This window comes from Loxodonta africana, chromosome 23 (assembly GCF_030014295.1).
Source record: "Loxodonta africana isolate mLoxAfr1 chromosome 23, mLoxAfr1.hap2, whole genome shotgun sequence".
NCBI lineage: Eukaryota > Metazoa > Chordata > Mammalia > Proboscidea > Elephantidae > Loxodonta > Loxodonta africana.
The window spans coordinates 71,794,645-71,818,105 of record NC_087364.1 but is presented as its reverse complement, the minus strand read 5'-3'; the positions used below and the strand labels follow the sequence as shown (position 1 = coordinate 71,818,105).

Below are 23,461 nucleotides of genomic sequence, written 5' to 3'. Positions count from 1 at the left end.
AAGGCTGCCATGATCCTTCAATGAAGAAAGGACAGTCTCTTCAACAAACAGAGCTGGAACAACTAGATATTCTCATGCAAAAAAAAAAAAAAAAGGAAGTCAAACCCACACCTCACAGAAAATTTAACTGAAAATGGATCAAAATTCTAATTTTAAGGCTAAAACTATAAAATTCTTAGAAGGAAACAGGAAAATCTCCTGATATTGCATTTGGCAATAGATTCTTGATATGACACCAAAAGTACATGCAACAACAACAACAAAAAGACAAACTGGACTTGGCTGTAACACTCAGTCTATCGTGTTTAATATTTACACTTTCCTTCGTATAAACCAGTTGCAGCTGAGTCACCTCTGACTCACGGTAACGCCATGTGTCTCAGAATAGACTTGAGTTCCAGAGGATTTTCAATGGCTGACTTTTGAGAAGTAAATCCCCAGGCCTTTCTTAGGAAGGTGCCTCTGGGTGGACTTGATCCTCCGACCTTTTCTTCGGCACTTGTTAACTGTCTGCACCCCTCAAGGACTCCTTTGTTTGCATATGTCCTTACAAATGTGACTTGATGTTTATGTGAGAGAATTTCTAACATATATAAAGAGTATTATGCTCTATAGTCCCTTTCTGTTTCTTAAGGTTTATAGGTAGGTAGGTAGGTAGATTAGATAGATAGATAGACAGACAGGTAGATAGATAGACAGACAGATAGATGATAGATAGACAGACGATAGATAGATAGATGATAGATAGATAGACAGACAGTCAGACAGATAGATAGATAGATATAAATATGCTTTTAATGAATCTAAAATTAACCCTCATACGTCGTGTTTGGTCAGGATCCGTTTTGATTTTTCTCCATAAAATAAGCCAATTTTCTCATCATCATCTATTCTACAGCCCATCTTTATGGTGCCCTGCCCTGTACATCGTATAAAAGCTGCTGTATATACACAGGCCTGTCTCTGAGCCCTCTGTTCCAGGGGTAGTTCATGTGTTTTTGTACTAACATCACAGAGCTTTTATAACAATGGCTTTGTTTCATGTATTGCTCCTGTTTTCTAATGCTGAGGAAACCCGGGTGCTGTAGCGGTTAAAAGCTACGTCCGCTAAACAAAAGGTCAGCAGTTCAAATCCACCAGGAGCTCCTTGGAAACTCTATAGGGCAGTTCTACATTGTCATATAGGGTTGCTATGAGTCAAAATTGACTCAATGGCAACAAGTTATGATGCTGACTTAGCTTTTCAAGGACTTCTATTCTCCTAAATAAATTTTAAATCAAGTTTATTGAGTTTATCAAGAAATTCAGCTAGAATTTTGATTGGGATTGCACTGGATACATACATACATTTAGAAAGAATTGATATGATTTGAATACTAAGTCATTTTGAACAGAATCATGTAATGTGTCCCCATTTATTAACACACTAAAACATGCAACAAAACCAAATGATGATCTTCTTCTATACTTTTTTACCAGGATTTTTAAGATTTCTCTAAGCAGGGTTTGAGTGTTAATGGTTAAATTAATTTCTACACACTATGTGCTTCAAGAAATGAAATTATGAAAATAATTATTTTTATTCCATTTTCTAGTTGGTTATTGCTGCTATTGGAAGAAAGATGTGGCAGTCTGCTCCCATAAAGATTTACAGCTTTAGAAACTCTATGGGGCAGTTATACTCTGTCCTAAAGTGTCATTGTGAGTCAGAATTGATGGCCACAGGTTTTGTTTTTGTTCTTTTTAATTGCTGCTATTGATTTTTAAAACTTGATTTTGTACCCAACAATTTAATTTTCTTTTTACTTGTAATAATTTGTAGATTCTCTTGGTAGCTAGGTTGATGATCATACCATTGTCGCATAATGACAATTTTATTTCTTCCCTTCCACCCCTTCCAATCTCTTATTTTTACTTTTTCTTCACAGCATTGTCTAGGACCTCCAATGATATGTCAAACAGTCACGGTAATAGTGGGTGTCCTTGTCCTGTTCCCATTGGGAAACAATTCTCCATGGGTCTGTCATGTTTCTGCACATCTTGCAAGCAGAGACAATGACAGTCTTTGTTCTGAATTATCTTTTCAATGATGTTTGTACAGAAAACTGCCTTTGAAGGTAAAGATACTATCTCTTTTCATTGTATAGGGCAGGTTTGCTTACAGCCTTACAAGACGGATAGTGTATCTTTCCACTGTAAGGGACAGGTATGCCTCCCATCCATTATAAAATATTTGCATTTCCTAAGCTCAGGGGTCCTCTCCTACAACACAACCCATTATGTGTGCAGGTGTCACCTGGGCCTCTTCATGTTGCCCTGTGGAAATTTGGGCTCAGGAAACTGGCACAAGGAAACACTGATGGGCTGGCTAATGCTACTGCTGTGAGTAATAAAGTCATTTGTTTCTGAACCAGGAGTCCCATGTCTTCTGCCATGAAACTGTAGCAGGATAACTTACAGCTTGCAAGTAAAATATCAGATCTTTCATAGTTCTAAACACTTACCCATGAACCAGGAGTTCCACTTCCAGATATACCCAACAGAAATGCATACATATGTTCTCCAAAAGATTTGCACAAGAAATTTCATAGCAGCATTTGTTTGTAATAGCCACACATGGCAACAATACAAAGTTTATCTAAGGTGGAGTTGCTAAATTGTGAAATATTAATAAATTAGAATACTATATGCCAAAGAGAAAGAAAGAACCACTGCATTAAAAAAATACAGGTGAGTCTCACAAGCATAATGTTGAATAAGAGACCCACGACACAAACAAGTACATACTTTACACTTCCATTTATATCAAGTTCAAAAACAAGGAAGGCTAGTCTATGATGAGAGGAGTCAGGAGAGTGTCGCTCCCGGGAGGAGGAAAGGGCATAAGGTGCACAGTGGCTCCTGGCACTCTGGTAATACTGTGTTCATATAAGTGTTGTTTACGTGGGTGAGTTCATGTTGTGAAAAATTCATTGAGTTGTACACTTATATTTGTGCATTTGCATAAAAATATTAGGGAACGATGACAAAAACAACAACAAAAAACCAAACTCATTGCCATCGAGTCAATTCTGACTCATAGCGACCCTACCAGACAGAGTAGAAGTGTCCCATAGGGTTTCCAAGGAGTGGCTGGTGGATTTGAACTGCTGACCTTTTGGCTAGCAGCCAAGCACTTAACCACTGCACCACCAGGGCTCCATGAATGTTATACTTCAATGAAATTTACTTAAAAAAAAGCAAAGTTATTTCATTGGAAAGGAACCAATGAAAATAATCTGTGAAGTAGTTTATGATAAAAATCAACATATATCTAATCCCCAAAACATGAGGATTAATCAAACACCCACTTTCTCACTTCTCAGTTACCTCTGACATCAGCTCTCCATGCACCACTCTCTTTGTCTCTCTTCTCCAGGCCACCCTGAGCTAGGTCAGAGCTTATAAGTTAAATGGACACTGTCCTTCAGACTTCCAAATAGGCAGACACCAGCTCCAAACTCAAGAGTCCACATGACACCCTCACTTCTGAAAGGCTGGCTATAAATTCAGAGTTTTCCCACCACCCTTTCCGTATGCCAGCCGCCAGCTCAGGGGCCTCCCCTGGGCTCCCTCACTGTCACCTCCTGGCTTCCACTACTCCTTTGGGTTCTATAAATCACTGGAACAACTCACAAACTCACAGAAAGCACTATACTCATGATTACAGGTTTATTATAGCAAAAGGACACAAATCAGGATCAACCTAATGAAGCGACACATGGGCAAGGTCTGGGAGGGATCCCAAAATGACGCTTCTGTATCACAGGTGGCGTGGCACCCTCCCTTCACCAACCAGGAAGCTCCATCTTGAGGTTAGCTGATATCGAGCTACTAGGTTTTCTTTCTGGCCTGCCCAGCTCCCACTCATTAGCACAAATTCTCAGATGGGGTCTGGAGCCTTTAGTTAATAAAGGCATTTCAGTTACTTAGGAAATTCCAGGGGTTATCTCTCAAGAGCCAGGAAAACGGCCGTTTTTTGCGGGGAGGGCAAGGGGTAAGGAGATTCAACACTGCATAAGAAGAGAATCAAAAACATATAATTCCGAAAGGATATTATAAAGGTGTCATATCAAATCAGTTGGGAAAAAATATATTACATAAAATTATGTTGGAGCAACTGGATACATACCAGGAAAAAGAATAAAACAGAATCCATTCCTAAATCCTTATACCAAAATAAATTCAACAGGTAAAAATTTAAATACAAAAAGTGATACCATACTAGGACTAAGAAAAAATGACAACATTTATTTTATGTTTTGGATGTGGACAAGTATTTCGGAAGGGTGACACAAAGGAAAAGAATCATCGATTTGCCTTAAAGCTAAAAACTTCTTTTAAAAAGAAACCACAAACAAGATCATAACATAACTGACAAATTCAGGACAATGATTTGATTGTATTACAAAATGCTTATTTCTTTAATATACAACAGGCATTTACCAATCAATGTTGTTTAACCTAGCAGATTGACATGAAAATAAAACAAAATTCATAATTCTCGGTAACAGTGAGAATATGGGGAAAGCAGGCAGTCTTAATACACTTGGGTTTGTCCTACTGTAATTGGTGCAGCTTCTTGGTAGATATACAGCCACCTATGCCTAACTTTAAAGCAGCTTTGACCCAGCAATTGAGTGTTAAGAATTTGCCATGTACATGTACTTAAAAAAATAAGGCCTGATGCGCACACAGGGATGGTCAATCACCATTGTTTTTTTATAGTAAAGCAGTGGGGGGAAAATGTACATGTCCTTCAACAGGGAGCTAACCGCATCGGCTATAGTCAACCCATACAATTACTAAACAGCCATATAAAAAGAATGAGAGGTTTATAGAAAGTGAACTCCAAGAAAAACTGATTCATGAGATAAAGACACGGAGCCATATGCAAGTATGATTGTGTACGTGAACAGATTCCATCTGCGTGTCCACAAGAAACTGCTACAGTCCTTGTTTCTCACAGCGAGGGCAGTTTTTTTTTTGTTTTTTTGCTATCCTTTTATGGTTATATGTAAACCATTTTTGAGACTGGCTTAATGGCATTAATCTCAAATGCTTCCTGGAACAACTCAATGTGAAAATATAAAATTTGTGTCTATCTGTGTTTGTCCCCGACCTTACTAGGCTAGGCTAGCCTCCAACCCCAAAACTTCATCACTACAAGCGCCACAATATATTATCCCCACCTCTTCCCCCCCAGAAAAACAAACCCTTTGCCACCGAGTCGATTCCGACTCATAGCGACCCTATAGGACAGAGTAGAAATACTCCACAGGATTTCCAAGGAGTGGCTGGTAGATTTGAACTGCCCACCTTTTGGTTACTAGCCTGAGCTCTTAACCACTGCGCCACCAGAGCTCCTATCATCCCACATACTGCAAATCTGCCATCTCTTTCTCTTCCCCCCTCTGTCTCCCCCATTTTCCTCGTGCAGTTTACTGATCTAAGCACCAAACGTAAAATGACATCATATGTACAGTGGTTCTGTGGTTCTGATCTGCACCAGAAGTGGAAGGACAGGAACAAGACAGATTCCTCACCACAGCTGCTTCTCCTTCTATGGTTGTCTATCAGGGAACCCAGAGCTCACCAGGGTACAGGGCTTCACTTCAAGGATAGTGACCGTTATGGCCGTAAGTGTCCAGAAGCTCATCACTGTTTATCCTAAGCTCTTATGATGCTTTTCATCTGAGCTTTTAAAGTTTGTCAGGATAAGTATTATTATCCTGCCTATGAAGATGGAGGAACAGCACAACAAGCGAGATTAAATGGCTTGTTGAAGGATTCAAGGCAAGCAGCGGTGAGCATTAGAAATCACACCCCGGTTGTCAGACTCTGGCTTCCCTACCACAAAAAAAAAAAAAAGTGACTGGAAAATCGATTTCACTTTTCACCTCTGCAGGACTCTGATTTCCAAGCTCTTACCACGCCTTTCGTTCAAGATTTTAAAAGTTCTTCATAAACAAATAATCTTTTTTTTTTTCCAAACACACCCAAAACCCTAGGGGATCAGGAGCAGATTATCCAATAGGCAAGGTAAGCCCGGTGCTTACCTGGTTTACCAGGTCATCTGTAGTGAACAATTCCATATTTTTTTCACATCAATGACTCTATTTCTAGGTGTGGTTGGCATCTGTCTCTCTCCCAACCCCAAAGCACCTTCCTACAGAATCAAAGCCTGTTTGCAAAGTTACAATCCCTGACAGGGTCGGATGACCCAGTAAGCAAGGTAAGCATGGGCTTAGTTGTGCTTACCTACTAATCTGTAGTGAAAATTCTCAGAAACAGTGAGAATACTGCGGAAACCCATGTGAAACTGTTCACTACAGGTGATCTGGCAAGCGGGGCAAGCACCGTGATTACCTTGCCTTTTGGATTATCCACCCCTGGGTACTTCTCACTACACGCCCTGTAGACACTTCTAGCCTGTGAGCAGACAAGATGTGCAGAAAAGGACACAGGTCAGTTTAGTTTCCACCTCAGTTTCTAAAGTGCATTGTCATCTTGAATAAGTGATTTTCCTTCTATACTCTAACTTCTCAGCTGTAGAGTTTGGATAAAACTTCACCTCTCTTCAGGGAAGTAAGAGCTACTGAGACAATTTCTTTAAAACCCTTGGAGCTCAATAAGACTAAATGAAAAGAAAGAACAGGCGGCCGTCTACATCATTCTATTACTGATTTAGGGTCTCGGAAATTTGTTTTGCCTCAGGGAGTTCTTTTCCCCAGCATGACTCTGATATACTGGAGCTCACAGAATGTTTGCAAAGGCAAGAAAACGAGGGGATAGGGCAGAAAAGTAAAGTACACACCACCCTGCTTCTACAAACCGGGGTTCTGGCTCTGGGTAATCTGGTTTTAAATCCTACTTCCTTCACTCACCAGCCATGTGACTTTGGGAGGATAATCCACTCTCTCTGTGCCTCAGCTCCTTCCTTGGGAATATGGGGCTAAAACAAATATCCACATCATATGATTATGAAATTATTTAACACATGTAATAATTTAGAAGGCTATCTAGCCTATTATCAGAACTAAATAATTTTTAGCCATTGCTGTTGTTATTATTAGATATTGGAACCCTGCAGTATAGTTGTTAAGAGCTCAGCTACTGACCAAAAGGTCGGCAGTTTGAATCCACCAGCCACTCCTTGGAAATCCTATGGGGCAGTTCTACCGTGTCCTATAGGGCCCCATGAGTTGGAATTGACTTGACAGCGATGGGTTTTATTATTTTATGTTAGACTAGGACATGGGATATGAGTGTGCCTGGATCCCTCAAAAATGATCCAAACAGTCTATGAATCAGAGATTAATTTGCATTGAAATACTCCTATTTCAGCTAAATCAAGTTTTTTTTCCTGTAAGGACCAGATAAACCAAAAACCCATCGCCATCAATTCCGACTCATAACGACCCTATGGGGCACATAGTAAATATTTTTTGCTTTCTGGAACACATAGTCTCTGTCACAATTACTTAAGCTCAATTCTGTCATTGTAGCTTGAAAGCAGCCATAAAAAAGATAGAAATGAGTGGCCATGGCTGTATTCCAATAAAACTTTATATATAAAAGCAGGCAGCTGGCCTGCAGTTCGTAGTTGCTAACTCGTAAAATAAACCAAGAAATTTTCAAAGTCATTATTTTTGCCCATTATGGGAAGTTGAGAACTCCATAGAGAAATTAATCTTACTGCCAAAAGACATGCAAAAAAAAAAACATATTTCCCATCATGATGGCCCAGATATTACCTCAAAGCAAGAGGGTAAAGTTCCCGCAGGGTAGAGTGCTCAGGTTAGACGGCAAAGCTACAGCACCGAGCACGATGAGAGAAAAGCCGCCCCCAGGGCAATGAGCAGCGTACATTTTGCAAAGGACTGGAAAGAGCCATCATCTTTGAGAATATGGTTGATGAAGTTTCGGTACTTAAAGTGGAATTTAAGTAATTATGGATGCCGAGACCGAGACATTTCTGAAAATATTAAGAAAGGCTTCATTAAAATGGACGCAACATCCCTGCACACCCCAGTATGGGACACGAATAATGGAAGTCACATAATAATGGAGAATCAGCGTAACATCGACCATGCAAAATGAGGAGAAATCTGGACCAGACGAGAACAAAGAAGTGTTCTTACAGCTAAGGAAGGGTTTTCACCAGCTCCCTAGTAAAAAGAAGCTGGGAATTAATACCAGAATGCCTCTGTATATACTTACAGTGAGAGTAGTTAGCTCAGCACAAATCATTCTATGCTTGAGACACTGAGATGTTGAAATAATTTCTTTGAAATCTTGTTGCTCAAGAGGACCTCATGAAAAGAAGGAGCAGTAGTCTCTGCGTCAGCTCATAATTTAAGGCACAGTGGGTTTGTTTGCCGTCTGGCCGTTCTCGCCTCAAGTGTAAAATATTTATTTTATTGAATCCCTTGGGATGAAAAGTTATTTTCAAAGAGAGGAATTTAAGGAAGAAGATGGTATGAAAATGATTAGACTATAAACTTCACAAGAGCAAGAACCACAATGTTCTGTTCACCACTAATGAACAGGGAAATAAATCACAGCATTTGGATTCTCCTACAATGCCAAATTCCAGCCACAGCTTCTGGAAAATCATCAGCTAAACCAGAGGAGGTGTTTTATGTAATCTGGGTATTGTGTATATACAATTATAAAAACAAAGAAACAAACCCGTTTCCATCGAGTCGATTCCAACTCATAGTGACCCTACAGGACAGAGTAGAACTGCCTCATAGGATCTCCAAGGGGCGGCTTGTAGATTCGAACTGTCGACCTTTCAGTTAGCAGCCAAGCTCTTAACCACTACGCCACCAGGGCTCCGTACACAATTATAGATACTATAAATTTATGTATTTATATTTATAAAATCCAGATTTTATTTATATGTTAAGTGTGTGTATAATATCTGGACAGTTTATGAGAGCTTTCATTTGAACTTTGATGACATGCAAGACTGAGTCTCAAGCTGAGCCAGTCATCTAAAATTTTTTGGCTTCACACGATATATATATATATTTTTATATATAATTTTATTTATTTTGTTGTTGTTGAAAATACACATAGCAAAACGTACACCAATTCAACGGTTTCCACAAATACCATTTAGTAACACTGATTACATTCTTCGAGTTATGTAACCATTCTCACACTCCTTTTCTGAGTTGTTCCTCCCCCATTAACACAAACTCACTGCCCACTAAGGTTCCTGTCTAATCTTTCAAGTTGCTGTTGTCACTTTGATCTTATGTAGTTCTTAAAAGAGCTTAATGCTCAAGGCAGACATTTTTTTGCCAGTTAAGCTAAACTATTGTTTGGTCTTAAAAACACTTCAGGGGATATTTTCGATTTAAGGTTTAAAGATTATATCGGGGCAATGGTTTCAGGGATTCATCCAACCTTTATGGCTCCAGGAGTCTGGAGTCTATGACAAAGCTAAAATTCTGTTCTGCATTTTCCCCCTTTTGATCAGGATTCGTCCATAAAATCTTTGATGTCCAGTAGTGGTAGCCGGGCACCATCCAGTTCCTCCGGTCTCATGGCAAAGGAGGCAGCTGTTCATGGAGACAATTAGGCACACATTCCATAGCCTTCTCCTATTCCCGATTCTTTTTCTTCCTTTGTTGTTCCAGGAGAATAGAGACTGATTGTTGTGCCTTGGATGGCCACTTGCAAGCTTTTAAGGCCCCAGGCACTACACATCAAATTAGGAGATAGAACAGAGGCACTAAACAACGTACTGTATTTATAGAAACAGGAAGACTTACACCTTCTAGATTAATTTAATTTATGATGCTTTATTCTCATAAAATAAGAATAAACATTTCTGTTTGGTCCCATGGTTACTTCTAATTGCTAAAACCCCTCATTGCTAACAATGTTATTTTATAAAACTCAAGCTTTTTTTTTTTGAAGTTTCCAGGTCTTTGAGGAATATTTTTCAGATATGATGTAGGCTTTCAGAGAAATGAATTGCCTGTGGTGCTTTGCAAAGTTATAATGACATCAAGGACTTCATAAACTATATGCCTAATAAAATTATTGTGCCATTCTATGTAGGCTGTTTTAGAGTCTGTAATGCTATATGGGTACATTTTTAAAGTAAATAATGAAACATGGGACAAAAATAAATAAATCTTCACCTAAGCTGTTCTGGCATAACTATAATTTCTATGTAAATCAATAAAATTTTCATTATTGCATAATTTGAAGAGAGAATTTAAAATAATTGAAGATATAAATCTTTAGCATAGGTAAGACAGAACAAGGCTCACTCACAGGAAGAGAGTGAATTTTTTTAAGGCAGACAGGGGCTTCTTAGAAATCTTTCTTTCTGGTTTCCTAAAAGGTATCCTGATTATTTGAAAGTTATTTAGAGTGATATTTTTCAGATATAGGAGTATATGCGACTACAGCTAACGGGAAGGCCTCCAACTTTCAAATAAAGTCTTTCACATATGCATATATTTTATAAAACCTAAGGGTTGATAAAAAGCTGTTTGCAAATTAAATTTTTGAAAAATGAGACATTTCAAACATGCTTTGGGAGAAAGAAAAGCAGATAAAAACCTTTATCCTTATCACCATCCACTGGACGTACTCCCAAGGGCAGAATGCTAAGACGAAGTTACTAGACGATGTATGTCTGCTATGATTGAGAACACAGAGTCAAACTAAAATTTTAAAATCGGGTGCCAGCACTTGCTAGCTGTGTGACCCTGGGCAAGTCAATTAACTTGTCTGTGTCTCAGTTTTCTAATCTATGACATGAAGGCATTAGTATACATAACCACATTAGGGTGAGCTACGTTACCATCCAGTAACCATTAACTCCCAAGTCTCGATGACTTACATAACAAAAGTTTATTTCTCCAGGGCAGGCATAATCCCTCAGGTGGCCCAATGCTCCAGACTGCTTGAATCTTATGGCATCTTCACAGTGACAAGGACCCCATGTTATCAGAGCAGGGAAGGAGAGATGAGGGAGAATCCAACCATCACCTTTTAAAGGTTGTTGTTGTTAGGTGCCGTGGAATCGATTGCAATTCATAGCGACCCTATGTACAACAGAATGAAACACTGCCTGGCCCTGTGCCATCCTCATAATCATTGTTAGGCTTGAGCCTATCACTGCAGCCACTGTGTCCACCCATCTCGTTGAGGGTCTTCTTCTCCTTACCAAGCATAATATCCTTCTCCAACTACTGGTCCCTCCTAATAACATGTCCAAGGCACATGAGATGAAGTCTTGTCATCCTCACTTCCAAGGAGCTCTCTGGCTGTACTTCTTCCAAGACAGTCTTGTTTGTTCTTCTGGCATTCCATGGTATCTTCAATATTCTTTGCCAACACCATAATTCAAAGGCCTGAATTCTTCTTTTGTCTTCCTTATTCATTGTCCAGCTTTCACATGCACATGACACAATTGAAAATATCATGGCTTGGGTCAGGCGTGCCTTAGTCATCAAAGTGACATTTTTGCTTTTTAATACTCTAAAGAGGTCTGTGTTGGTCATCTAGTGCTGCTATAACAGAAATACCACAAGTGGATGGATGGCTTTAACAAAGGGAAGTTTATTCTCTCACAGTCCAGTAGGCTAGAAGTCCAAATTCAGGGCCCTGGCTCCAGGGGAAGGCTTTCTCTCTCTGTTGGCTCTGGAGGAAGGTCCTTGTGACTTATCAGTCTTCCTTTGGTCTGGGAGCATCTCAGCACAGGAACCTCAGGTCCAAAGGACGTGCTCTGCTCCTAGCACACTTTCTTGGTGGTATGAGGCCCCCCGCCCCCGTCTCTCTGCTCGCTTCTCTTTTTTTATCTCCAAAAAGATTAGTTTAAGACACTATCTAATCTTGTAGATCTCGTCAGTGTAACTGCCACTAACCCATCTCATCACATCACAGTGACAGGATTTACAACACACAGGGAAATCACATTAGATGGCAAAATGGTGAACAATCATACAATACTGAGAACTATGACCTAGCCAAGTTGACAGATATTTTAGGGGCGGGTCACAATTCAATCCATGACAAAGTCTTTTGACGCAGATTTGCCCAATGCAATAAGTTGTTTGATTTCTGGACTGTGGCTTTCATGGGCATTGATTGTAGGTTCAAGTAAAATAAAATCCTTGATAACTTTGAAATTTTCTCCATGTATCATGATGTTACTTATTGGTCAAAAAAAAAAAATTTTTTTTTTCCAGTTGTGAGAATTTTGCTTTTCTTTATGTCTTCAAGGGCTCCACCTTTTATTTCAACTACTATAAAGTAGGCAGAAAATAAAATTAAGATAAAGTTAACCTGAACTTAAAAAAACATTGGATCATCTCATTTTAGAACTGTAAAGGATCTTGAATATAATCCAATCAAATCCCCTTGTTTAAAGATGTGGAAAGGGACGCCTGGAAATTGTAAAATTTTTTGCCCCAGGTTACACAGCCCGCAATGGCAGAGTCTGAAGGGCAATTCAGACAGCTCTCCTAGCTCCTGACTGGCAATGACTCCACCACCAACCTTTAGAGGGTACTGAAGACTCTTCTGTAATGCCCTAGAGATCAGGATAGCCTAGCAACATGGAGGTTACCAAACCAAACCAAACCCGCTGCCATCGAATTGATTCCGACTCAGAGCGACCCTATAGGACAGAGTAGAACTGCCCCATAGAGTTTCCAGGGAGCGCCTGGTGGATTCAAACTGCCGACCTCTTCGTTAGCAGCCGTAGCACTTAACCACTATGCCACCAGGGTTTCCAACATGGAGGTTAGGTGTCCTTTTTTCAAATTTATATTAAATGGAAAACTCATAAATGATGGGAATAATAGAGGGAATGCCCTCAGGCCTAAAATGGTGTCACAACAGCTGTGCTAATTTTTCTTCCTCATATTGTAACAATGTGATACTTCTGGTCCAACTGCAAATCCAAGCTTAAACACCATATTGAAGAATAATAGATTTGCTTATGGCAGAAAAGAATGAGATCTGAGAGAAGAGGCAGAATGGCATGCCGCTAAATTTTGAAAGTGATTTAAAATATACACATACACACATATATATGGTCTGTTGGTCTTTCGGGTTCCCTGAAGCCACATTATTTCAAAACGAACTCACCCCCAGACCTTTCCCTTCACGCAGCTCTGCAGGGTCCATTACTGTCAGCAGGGAGAGCCAGAGTGCTGAGCTAGCTGGACGAGGGATTTTCGTTTCCTTTTGCTAAATGAAGGGGAAAACTAAATAATCTTCACGTCAAAACAAGCAAAATGCCTACTGTGTTTATTGAAGGGTATATCTGGCCGTGACTAATACAGTTGTTTTCCACTTCAACAGATTCAAGTTCAAAAGATAGCTTCAGTTATCTCTAAAATGAAGGGAACGACCACAGCTCTATCACCACTTACGCGCATTTAGGTCATTACTGTATTGACTCTTCTTCTTTTTGCTGTTTCCACCCAGACCTCCTGCCCCGGATGAAGAATGCTGCAGCCAGGCCGTGAGGCTGAGCTGAAGAAGGCAGAACATCTGAAAGCATCCTGGCAATACCTAGCTAGAACTGCTCCTGTTAGTTACTTCTTTACTAAGCCACTCATCTTGCAAAACTGACGAATCCTAAAATGAGTCCAGAGATGAAATTATTTATTGTAGGGATCAATCTCAAATACTCTGGTTAAAAATGTTTTCATAAAGTGACCTTTTTTGAATGCTCTATATGATGTCATCTGACTTTAATAACTGCTAAAATCCCTATAGGGTCGCTATCAGTTATATGATGTCATCTGACTTTAATAACTGCTAAAATCCCTATACGGTCGCTATCAGTTGGAACCGACTAGATGGCAATGGGTTTGGTTTTTGGTAAGGTCCCTAGAAGGGAGCCCTGGTAGCACAGAGGTTAAGCACTTGGCTGCTAACTGAAAGGTCTGCGGTTCGAACCCACCAGCCACTCTGCAGGAGAAAGGTGTGGTGTTCCATAGAGATTAGAGTCTTGGAAACTCTGTGGGGCAGTTGTACTCTGGTCTGTAGGGTCACTGTGAGTTGGAATTGACGGCAATGAGTATAGAGGAAGAAGGAGCCCTGGCAGTGCAAACAGCTAAGTGTTGGGCTGCCAATTGACAGACTGGCAGTTTGAACCCACCCAGTGGCTCCACAGGAGAAAGACGTGGCAATCTGCTTCCGTAAAGATTACGGCCTAGAAAACCCTATGGGGCAGTCCTACTGTGTCCTGTAGGGTCACTATAAGTAGCATATAAACCGGACGGTAACTGGCACCTGACAAAAACAATAAGGTACCTAGGTAGCTCAAATGGTTTGCATTGGACTAAGTTAGAGGTTGGGGGTTCAAACCCATGGAAAACAGGCCTGGCAATCTGCGTCTACTGAGATTACAGCCAAGACGATCCTAAGGAGCAGTCGTGCTCTGCAGCACAGGGAACTGTCAGGAGTCGGAACTGACTCAATGGCAACTAACAACGGTCCTATCGTGTCTTTAAATGGCAGCCTGCTTTCTGGATGACATTGACAGGAAGCAGTTTTATGTGCCTAAAGCTAACTCGGCTCTAACCGAAGATTCCACGTAATCTTGTTTTGGTGTCATAAGGACTATAATGACATTTTTTTTTTTATCATAACACCCAATATCAAAAAGCAAAAAATAATAATACTGGCATGTCGTATTCTTTTATGAGCAGCACCGATAATCTTTTTTTCTCCAATGGATTACAAAGTGGGGAATAATAGATAAGAATAAAAGCAGTCCCCTGGTTAGTGGAGTGGCTTGGACCTCTCAAAAGTGGTATCTGTAGTTCGCAGCAATCCTGAGCCAATGTCTGGGCTACTTTCATATGTCCAAACTCAAGGGGAAGGCTTAGCAAGGACAGGGTTTCTTGCTTCGGATGAGGCAGGCTGCAAAGATATACAGGCTTTCTCTCACACACTGAACTCCCCTCCGTTTTTTCTCCTGCTTGGAGATGACTCCTCCTTTCTGCAGCTGGGAGGATCACAGGCTGATTGAAGAACACAGCGGTTCAGACTCTAGCCTGTGCTCAGGCTCCCAGTGACAGGCTGCTCTGATTCTCTGTCAGCCGGCAGAGCTGAAACCTAGCTGACATCTGCCCGCCTTGGAATCCAGCTCTGGAGCCCAATGCATCATTTTACTGCTCTTAAAAGTGAATAGAGTTTGATTACCTCAAGCTACAAGCCGCTCTGCTCCACAGAAAGACCCCAAAGGACCCCGGCATCATTGCTTTTCAACCTAACAGAGGAACTTTTGCTTTTTTTTCACCTGAAACTTGATGGTGGGAGGGAGGTTTTTTTTTTTTGGCTTGTTTGTTTTTACTGAAAGGTGGTAAAGTTTCTTACTACCATTTTAAAACAACTAAATTCTTAAATCAGGGTTGGGTCTAAGCTAGAGGAGACCGCCTGACCATTTCCTACTGGAGTTTTACCGGGAAACATCTAGAGGGAAACTTGGTAGGAGAAAATGAGATCTGGCTTGCAACTAACCGCCATGCTTTATTTTGAGAAAATGTACAGACTCGTGGAAAAGGGAATTTAAATATTGACCAGGGACCATGTCTGTATTTCTCAGTAACTTGTCGACAAATGACTCTAGCCTGTGGAAGGACAACGATAATTCTACGGACCTTTTAAACCCTCCAGGAACTCTGAATGTCTTCCTTTTTTGCCTGACATGCTTAATGGCTCTTGCAGCCCTGGCGGGCAGCATCTATTCACTAATTTCCCTGCTGAAAATGCAGAACAGAACAGTTGTGTCCATGCTTGTGGCTTCCTGGTCTGGCGATGACCTCATGAGCGTCCTGTCGGTGACCATCTTCATGTTCTTGCAGTGGCCACATGAGACCCCTGGCTACTTTCAGGCTCTGTGCACCACCTCTGCCTTACTGTATACATGCCAGGGCCTCTCCAGCAACTTGAAGGCGACTCTCCTCGTCTCCTACAACTTTTACACCATGCACAGGGCCGTGGGGAGCCAGGCAGCCTCCAGGAGAGCCGGCCAGGTGTTCGGTGTGGCGCTGACCGTGTGGGCGGCCAGTCTGCTGCTAGCCGCGCTCCCGCTCTGCGGCTGGGGCGCCTTCGTGCGCACGCCCTGGGGCTGCCTGGCGGACTGCTCCAGCTCCTACGTGCTGCTGCTCTTCGCCGTGTACAGCTTGGCCTTCGGGCTCCTGGCCGGCCTCTCGGTGCCGCTCACTCATCAGTTGCTTTGTTCCGAGGAGCCGCCCAGACTCCACGCCAACTACCAGGAAATTTCCCGCGGAGCTTCCACTCCCGGGACCCCTTCGGCCGGGGGCAGAGTGCTCTCCCTGTCCCCCGAGGAGACCCCGGGCCCGGCCCTGCGCTGCTCCCGGGGATGCGCCCCGAGCTCCGACACCGAGTTGGCACCCGGGCGGCCGGCGAGCACCGGGCCGGACCCGGGGCGTGGCGCCGCTGCAGCCGCTGGGGCGGGAGCCTGCAGGCGTGAGAACCGGGGAACCCTCTATGGCTCCAGGAGCTTCACCGTGAGCGTCGCTCAGAAGCGCTTCTCCCTGATCCTAGCGCTGACAAAAGTCATCCTCTGGCTGCCCATGATGGTAAAAGTGCGGTTGCTGGCAGTGCGCGGATGTGTGTGCGGGTCGGGGCCAGCGTCTCCGCTTTGAAGAGGCACCGAGAGACGCGCAGTTAAATCCGCTTCCAAAGGCGGCTCGCTCGGTGGCGGAGACGCTCCTGGAGGCAGGCAGTTGACCGGCGGGCGGGTCGGCCCCCGAAGTCTTTGCCTCCACGTGCTTCTTATTCCAAAAGTGTGGTGGAGGGAGGGCGAGGCCCGGCTGCAGGTCTGGGTTAGACGATAAGCAAAGTATGCACGGCTCTACTTGTGCCCATTTACTAGTCTGTAGTGAACACTTTCACCTTGTGGCGAAACCCATGTGAAATTGTTCGCTACAGGTTAGTAAATAAACGCAAGTAAGCCCGTGCGTACCTTGCTTAAGGTAAACTGGCGCGTACTTTGCTGACTGGTTAATTCGCCCCTGGAGAGGAGGTGCCGGCGCCTGAGTTAGCTTTCCTTGATCTGTCGTGATCAAGGGTGTTCTCCTGTCTCTTGCAGCGTAACCTGGGAGTATTCAGAAAAGGAGCGAGGCAGTAAATGTTTTGGGTTTCTCCCCAACCTCCTATCGTCCCCGCCTCTCCCCTCCATTCCTACTGGGTGAGGACGCCTGGCATCCCCAGCAGGGAAGCGGGAGAGGAGCGGTCAGATGCAGGAGGAGAGGATAAAGCAGGCTTTTGTTCAGGTCTCCAGGCAGCAGACCAGTTGAGAGGTGGCAGGGTGGCGGCCTGGTGTGACAGGCCTGCCTGGAGGAGGTGAGGGACCAGCGAGGGGGCTAAGGCCATCTGGTGTAGGATGCAGATTCCAGGGCCACCTTCTGTTTCCCCAGGTCGTGTTCCCACGTTCTGGAGTGCGCCTCCCTGGTGGCGACCTAACAGGCGGCGCAAACCGGCACTCCTAAAGCTCTGTGGCGGGCGCGGCGGTGCGAATCCCACCAGCTCACAGGAACCCACCACCAAATCCGAGAGCATGCGCCTAAGAGCAGAGCTTCAAGCTCTGTGGCAGGACAGGGGCCTGGAGAAGGGGCTGCAGCAGCATGCTTCAGGGGAAGACGGGGAAGTGGGAAATGGGATCTGAGCTTTGATCTGAAGCTCTCCCCCCTTTGCAGATCCACATGGTGGTCCAGCACGCGGTGGGGTTGCAGAGCCTTCCCTTCCAGACTCTCAGCTTTCTACTAACCCTGCTGGCCGCCACGGTTACTCCAGTGTTTGTCTTGTCCAAACGCTGGACCCACCTGCCCTGTGGGTGCATCATCAACTGCAAGCAGAACGCCTATGCGGATGCATCAGGTGAGCAGACAAGTAGGTCCTCTGCAGGGCGAGGGGTTGGAAGCAAAGTCCACACACCGCATGCAGTAAAGTGGTCTGTCTGAGAGAGTTGTCTGATGAGGGCACGAGGAGCCCAAGGACAAACGTGAAGGGTAATAGCCAGGCAAAGTTATAATGAGAAACAGACCTCAGCACGGCGTTGGAGCAGGTTTCCAATGAGGCAGGTTAGCTCCACAAAGTACTTGTGAGTTGAATAATTACTGTAGATAAGAAAGCAAGAGAGTAGAATTCATTCAACACAGAATGAAATCAACAAAGGCCCTTAAATGTTGTATTTCCCTAGCTCTTTTTAGCCCAGGGTAGAAAATAAACCTCCATCCAAGCCAGCTTATAAAATTTGCTATGAGAAGCCTACAATCCAAAGAGAGGTTTTAACTCTCTGGAAAGAGTTCAAACTTCAGGTGATATTACAGCCCATAATTACTTAATAGAACAGTTAAAAAAAAAAGTTATCATTATGTTGCTGTTTGTATATTTCCAGGGTTTTGGAAAACGATTAGAGCAAGCAATGGTAGTACCTGTAAACAGTCTCAAAGCCAATTTTAAGCATACAACTCTGCTGCAAAAATGAAAACACAGACACCTGAGTTCCAAGAAACGATAAACATGGCAATGTTTGTTCGTGTATGAATCTAGCAAGGCTATTTACTTCAATAATTTCTTTTTTTTATGTGCTAAAGAGCAGACCTAGATGGGGGTGGGAGACAGGGCCAATCACAAAACTTCCTAGAGTGTAACAGTGGCCATATTCTAAGGCAGGAAAAGTGAGGAACAGCCTGTGTATCTGGGCTCTGAAAGGAGGGAAAAGAAGATTGTTATTTGTCATTCAAGACAAAAGTGAGGCTGTCCTACTATTTAATAAGTCTAAGAATGTGCCTTAGTGTGTGTCAAATGGATTATGTCATTGCCCGTGGAAAATCCTTTCTTCAGAATAGGCAAATATATTATTCTTTAACAGAAAAGAAAGATTAAATAAAAATAGCTCATCTCAGGCTATTTTAAAGTTGCAAAAATCTGAAGGACATCATAGTCTGAAATCAATTCAACAACAGATTACTTTGTAAATATTAATTAGTCATGAATTGGGCATTTTCCATGTATGGATGCCATTTAAAATTTAGCGTGTCTAGATGTCTTTCAACTAATCAGAATTTTTTTTGTTGTTGTTAAGGTTGTTATAACCTTTTATGGCCAATAAATGCTAAATTCATCTGTATCTTTAAAATAAAGTTACAATACTTATAATAATAATGTAACCCCTACAATGATGATGAGCTTCTGTAGATTAATATAATAGCAACAATGACACAGAAAATTAGTAACAAACCTTTAGGGAGCACTGTTATGGAACATATAAAAAACCATCAACAAGCCCAAAAGTTCTCACATTCTAACAAAACTTAACATTTTGCCACTAACTAAGTGAACCAGCCCTGTCATAAGACATACAGTACTATGAGGAAGACAAGAAGAGTCAGGTGCCCTTCAGGATAAAAAGCCTTAGTGAAGTGGTTTAGGGAAGTCCTCGGTGAGGAGGGCAGGACACCTGCATCAGAAGCTGAAGACACAGCCATGCAACAGGCCTGCCACTGCACATGACCTGGGAAATTGTCTTCTGTTCCGCACCAGGTAGCAACGCCTACAACAGGCTAGCAGAACCAACAGTCATGTTAATGCCGTATTTTTTAAATTAAAAACATACCTTTCAAGATGAAAATAATCTTTCTTCTAAAATTACTATTGCTTTTATTTGTATTTACTTTAAAAATCAAAAGAAGGCCTTGAAATATGTAGACTTATGAAAACAGGCATAGATTCAAAAACCAAAAAGGAGTGAGAAACATTAGTTTCAAATGCTTATAGTTCACATGACTCCATTCCTTGTTGTGATCCCAAGCTCTATCACAGGGGAATTCTGAGATTCGGAACAGAGTGTGTGAGGAGCCACGATACATTTTCCTACTGCTAGGAAACACAACAGAAGTTTGAAAGCCCGGAGATGGCTGTCTCAGGTATCATCAGGCATAGTGCTTTAATTCTTTGCAAGTATAGTTTTTTTTATAGTTGCAGTTTCACATTTAAGCTCTTTTTCCCTGAACAGAGACACCTCCTTTTACATTCTTTTTCAGTGAATTGCAGAGGCAAGCAAGAAAAAATGTGTTTCTTTCCTGAGTTATATTTATCATAGTTTCGTTTTGCATATGTAAATATGAATCTACATCTCAGCTACTCTGAATGGGAACTGAGAAACAGGCAACTAGGAAATTAATGTCAGTCCTGGGAAATAATTTCCATTAACAGCAAATCTGTTTCCAACAATAATCTGTATTTATTAGCATTTGAAAATGAAAGTGAAAAAAAAAAAAAAAACAGGAAGATGACTTTAACACAGAGGCCTCAGAGGGCAGACATCTGGGCTGGCTATGGCTTTTAGACTCCGTTTTGCCTGTGATGATTTTTTTTTTAATTGAACAGTTAAAAATATTTTATGTAATTCCAGCTTTTATTCGTTAACAAAATCAGAGTGCTTATTAAGTGACATGATATTGTTGTCAGGTGCAGTTGAGTTTGTTCCGACTCATAGCGACCCTGTGTACAGCAGAACGAAACACTGCCCGGTCCTGTGCCACCCTCATGATCGTTGCTATGTTTGAGCCCATTGTTGCAGCCACATAATAATCTGAAGAATTATTTATTTTTATAAACTGATATAATTATTTATGTCTAAAATTATAATTTGCAAGATGTGATGAAAAGCAAAAGACGAGCTAATTGATGTTTTATGCTGGGTTTCGGAACAGCAAAACTTCTGCTTTTCACAGTAAATACATTATCTATATTATATAGATACTAAAATATCCTGGGCTTTATTCACAAGTCTCTAAGTTTATTTCAAGTTATTAGTCAATAAAAGACCTCTGACTACACACACAAATTTTTTTTTTAAACAATCCAGCTATGTTCCCCCGCCCCCCCCCCCCCAATGGCATAAAAATAAGAGTCAGGAACTCAAATGCCTTTGAGGTGTTTCTCCTATAAATAAATCAATTTTTAAAAAGTATAATTTCTCTTGAAATTATAGTCCATTCAGAGAGAGTCACTGAGTCAAGGCCATCCCGTCAAAGCCCCTCCCTGTCGCACCAGGCGGGCTTCCTATAGCTTGCTTCATTTAGTCATTCATTCGTTCACTCACTCAGCAAAGATTTATGAGGGGAGTGGTCACTACGTGTCTGGCCCTGAACATGTTCAATAAGGAACAGAAGTTACTTACCCACTCTTGGCCCATAAGCTGAAGTTGGCTCAAAGACGTGGTTTTATCAACCTCACAGTTATTTTTACCCAATTTTAACTTTGTGCCAAGATTTTATGATCACATTTTACCTCAAAATCCAACATATCTGGGTTGTCTTGGAAAACATGAATAGCTGACAACACAAGTCCCTCAGGGCAACAATTGGCTGCTGCAGAGGAGCCCTCTTTAAGGAGAGGGGAAGCTCTCCCCTTTGTCACTGTTTAGACCTGTTGTCATTGTTATTGGTTGCCACCGACAATACTGATGTTACCTACTGGCCCCTATAGACATTTGAGTTTTTCCACCCTTGTTTCATAAAAGAAGGAAGAAGATGAAGACATGGTCTTTGCCCTCAAGGAGCTTAGAGATGACCAACTGTAACTCCAATACTGTTGTAAGCTATTACCTCTCCTAATAACCTCAGTCAGAATTTACCTTTAGAGTTGAGGTAACTCACTAACAGGAAATGTTTTCCTTGGTTACACTTTATAATTAACATACTTCCTGTGTCTTAAAAACAGCACATTCCAGCCATTATGCTTCTACTGACATATTGACGTGGGTCTGGTTAGCAATAAAGCAGATTCCCATATTGGTTAATAACTACAGTTCTGGATTCAGTTCGATTTAAATTCAAATCTGTTTAGTAGGGAGGTAACCTTAGGTAGTTTCCTCTACAGCCTAACTTTTCTCATCTGTAAAATAGGACCAATAAACTTTTTACTGTGTAGGGCTGTCGGCATGTTAAATGAGGTGATCTGTGTGCACTGTCTGGTTCGAGAATGGTCTGTCCCCAATGCTGGCTGTCACAATTCCCCTTTCTCCTCATAGACTACCTCAGACTGCCTCTTCCTCCTCATGATGGGGAGGGAAACTCTCATTCACACATTCTGCTCATTCCTTCACAAATCTGACTCTTTTGTTTTATATATTTCATAGTTATACAGCTAATAAGTTATATAACTACAGACATCAGTTATTTTTATTGTGGTAAACAAAACATGTAACAAATTGTTTGCCTTTTCAACATTCTTCACATGTACCATTCAGTGATATTAATTACATCATGTTGTTATTTTTTCATATTTCATATCATAAAATTGGGATTTTATGAAAGTTATTCTTACTTGCCCTGAATTGACAATATGTCACTTCATATCTTTTTTTTTTTTGGAGGAAGGAGAAATCAATCAATAATTAAAACATTGTTTCTTCTACCTTTCATGCCATTAAAGTAAGTTAAATATTCTAATTTAATTTTCTTGGGCTGTATTACTAGAAAAAGTAAGTAGAAATATAAATGAGACAGTGTATAAAAATGAACAAAACTATTTTTCCATTCTTTTTGAATAGAAATTCTTCTTTTTTGTGTTCTGGGTCAAACGACCATGAATAGTTCAAATTATACTTTTCAGGCAGAAGAATTGGTTTGTAAATCTTCAGTTCTGGGAACATTTCAGTAATAGAATCAGCATGCAAAAGGGATTAGGGTGTAGTGTAAAAAGAATAAAAACTTACCTGTTTTTCGCATAGAAACTAAGTTTTCATAATTCTATCCACCGAGTATAGCTCAATGTTTGGCTATAAAACACAGAGCTATCAAAGCAGAAAATTTTTCTGAAATGAGCCATGTCTTGAAAGATGAAAACCAAAACATTAGATTACACTTGTTCTAGCACCATGATATAGCTTCATTCTTAATACAGCAAAACTACGCAGAATTTAGTGACGTTTCAACACACAAGAAAATCACTTTCTGTCACATCCTCACTTGTTGTTCTAACAAGACTTTGTACCAAGTCCACCAATTAATAGTATTATATTTAGGATACCATCATATTTCACCTGAATTAAATCATAAAAAGTTGTAAGCACTCCTGCTAAATTCAACTGTAATTAATCAGCTTTACAGACATGTTGTAAAGTGCTTCAGTTCACAGAAATATAAATCTATTCACATTTTCTATCAATTTATTCCAAATGAATTAATATCCAGATGTATGCATTCTTTTAAAAAGTCTAAAAACTGCATTATGGCATAATTTGTTAATGTATGCACTTATAAGCATATAAAGGGTAGGGACAGTATGCATCAAAACGTTTAAGCAATTACATCTGTTGGTGGCATTGTCAGCATAATATTAAAGTTATTCCTAAATTTATTTCTTGCAAACTAAAATTTATAAACAA

The 23,461-nt window shown here is 41.3% G+C and overlaps 1 protein-coding gene across 1 annotated transcript in view; it reads left to right on the top strand.

Annotated features, from left to right (window-relative positions):
* Positions 1-15,382: 15,382 nt before the first annotated feature.
* Positions 15,383-23,461, top strand: part of GPR149 (G protein-coupled receptor 149) — a 70,363-nt gene continuing 62,284 nt past the window's right edge. Inside the window, exons 1-3 of the mRNA XM_003416198.3 lie at positions 15,383-16,640; positions 17,760-17,940; positions 19,755-19,769. Of these exons, the coding sequence (XP_003416246.1) occupies positions 15,624-16,640; positions 17,760-17,940; positions 19,755-19,769 (1,213 nt within the window). The 5' untranslated portion in view covers positions 15,383-15,623. The remainder of the gene's footprint in view (positions 16,641-17,759; positions 17,941-19,754; positions 19,770-23,461) is intronic.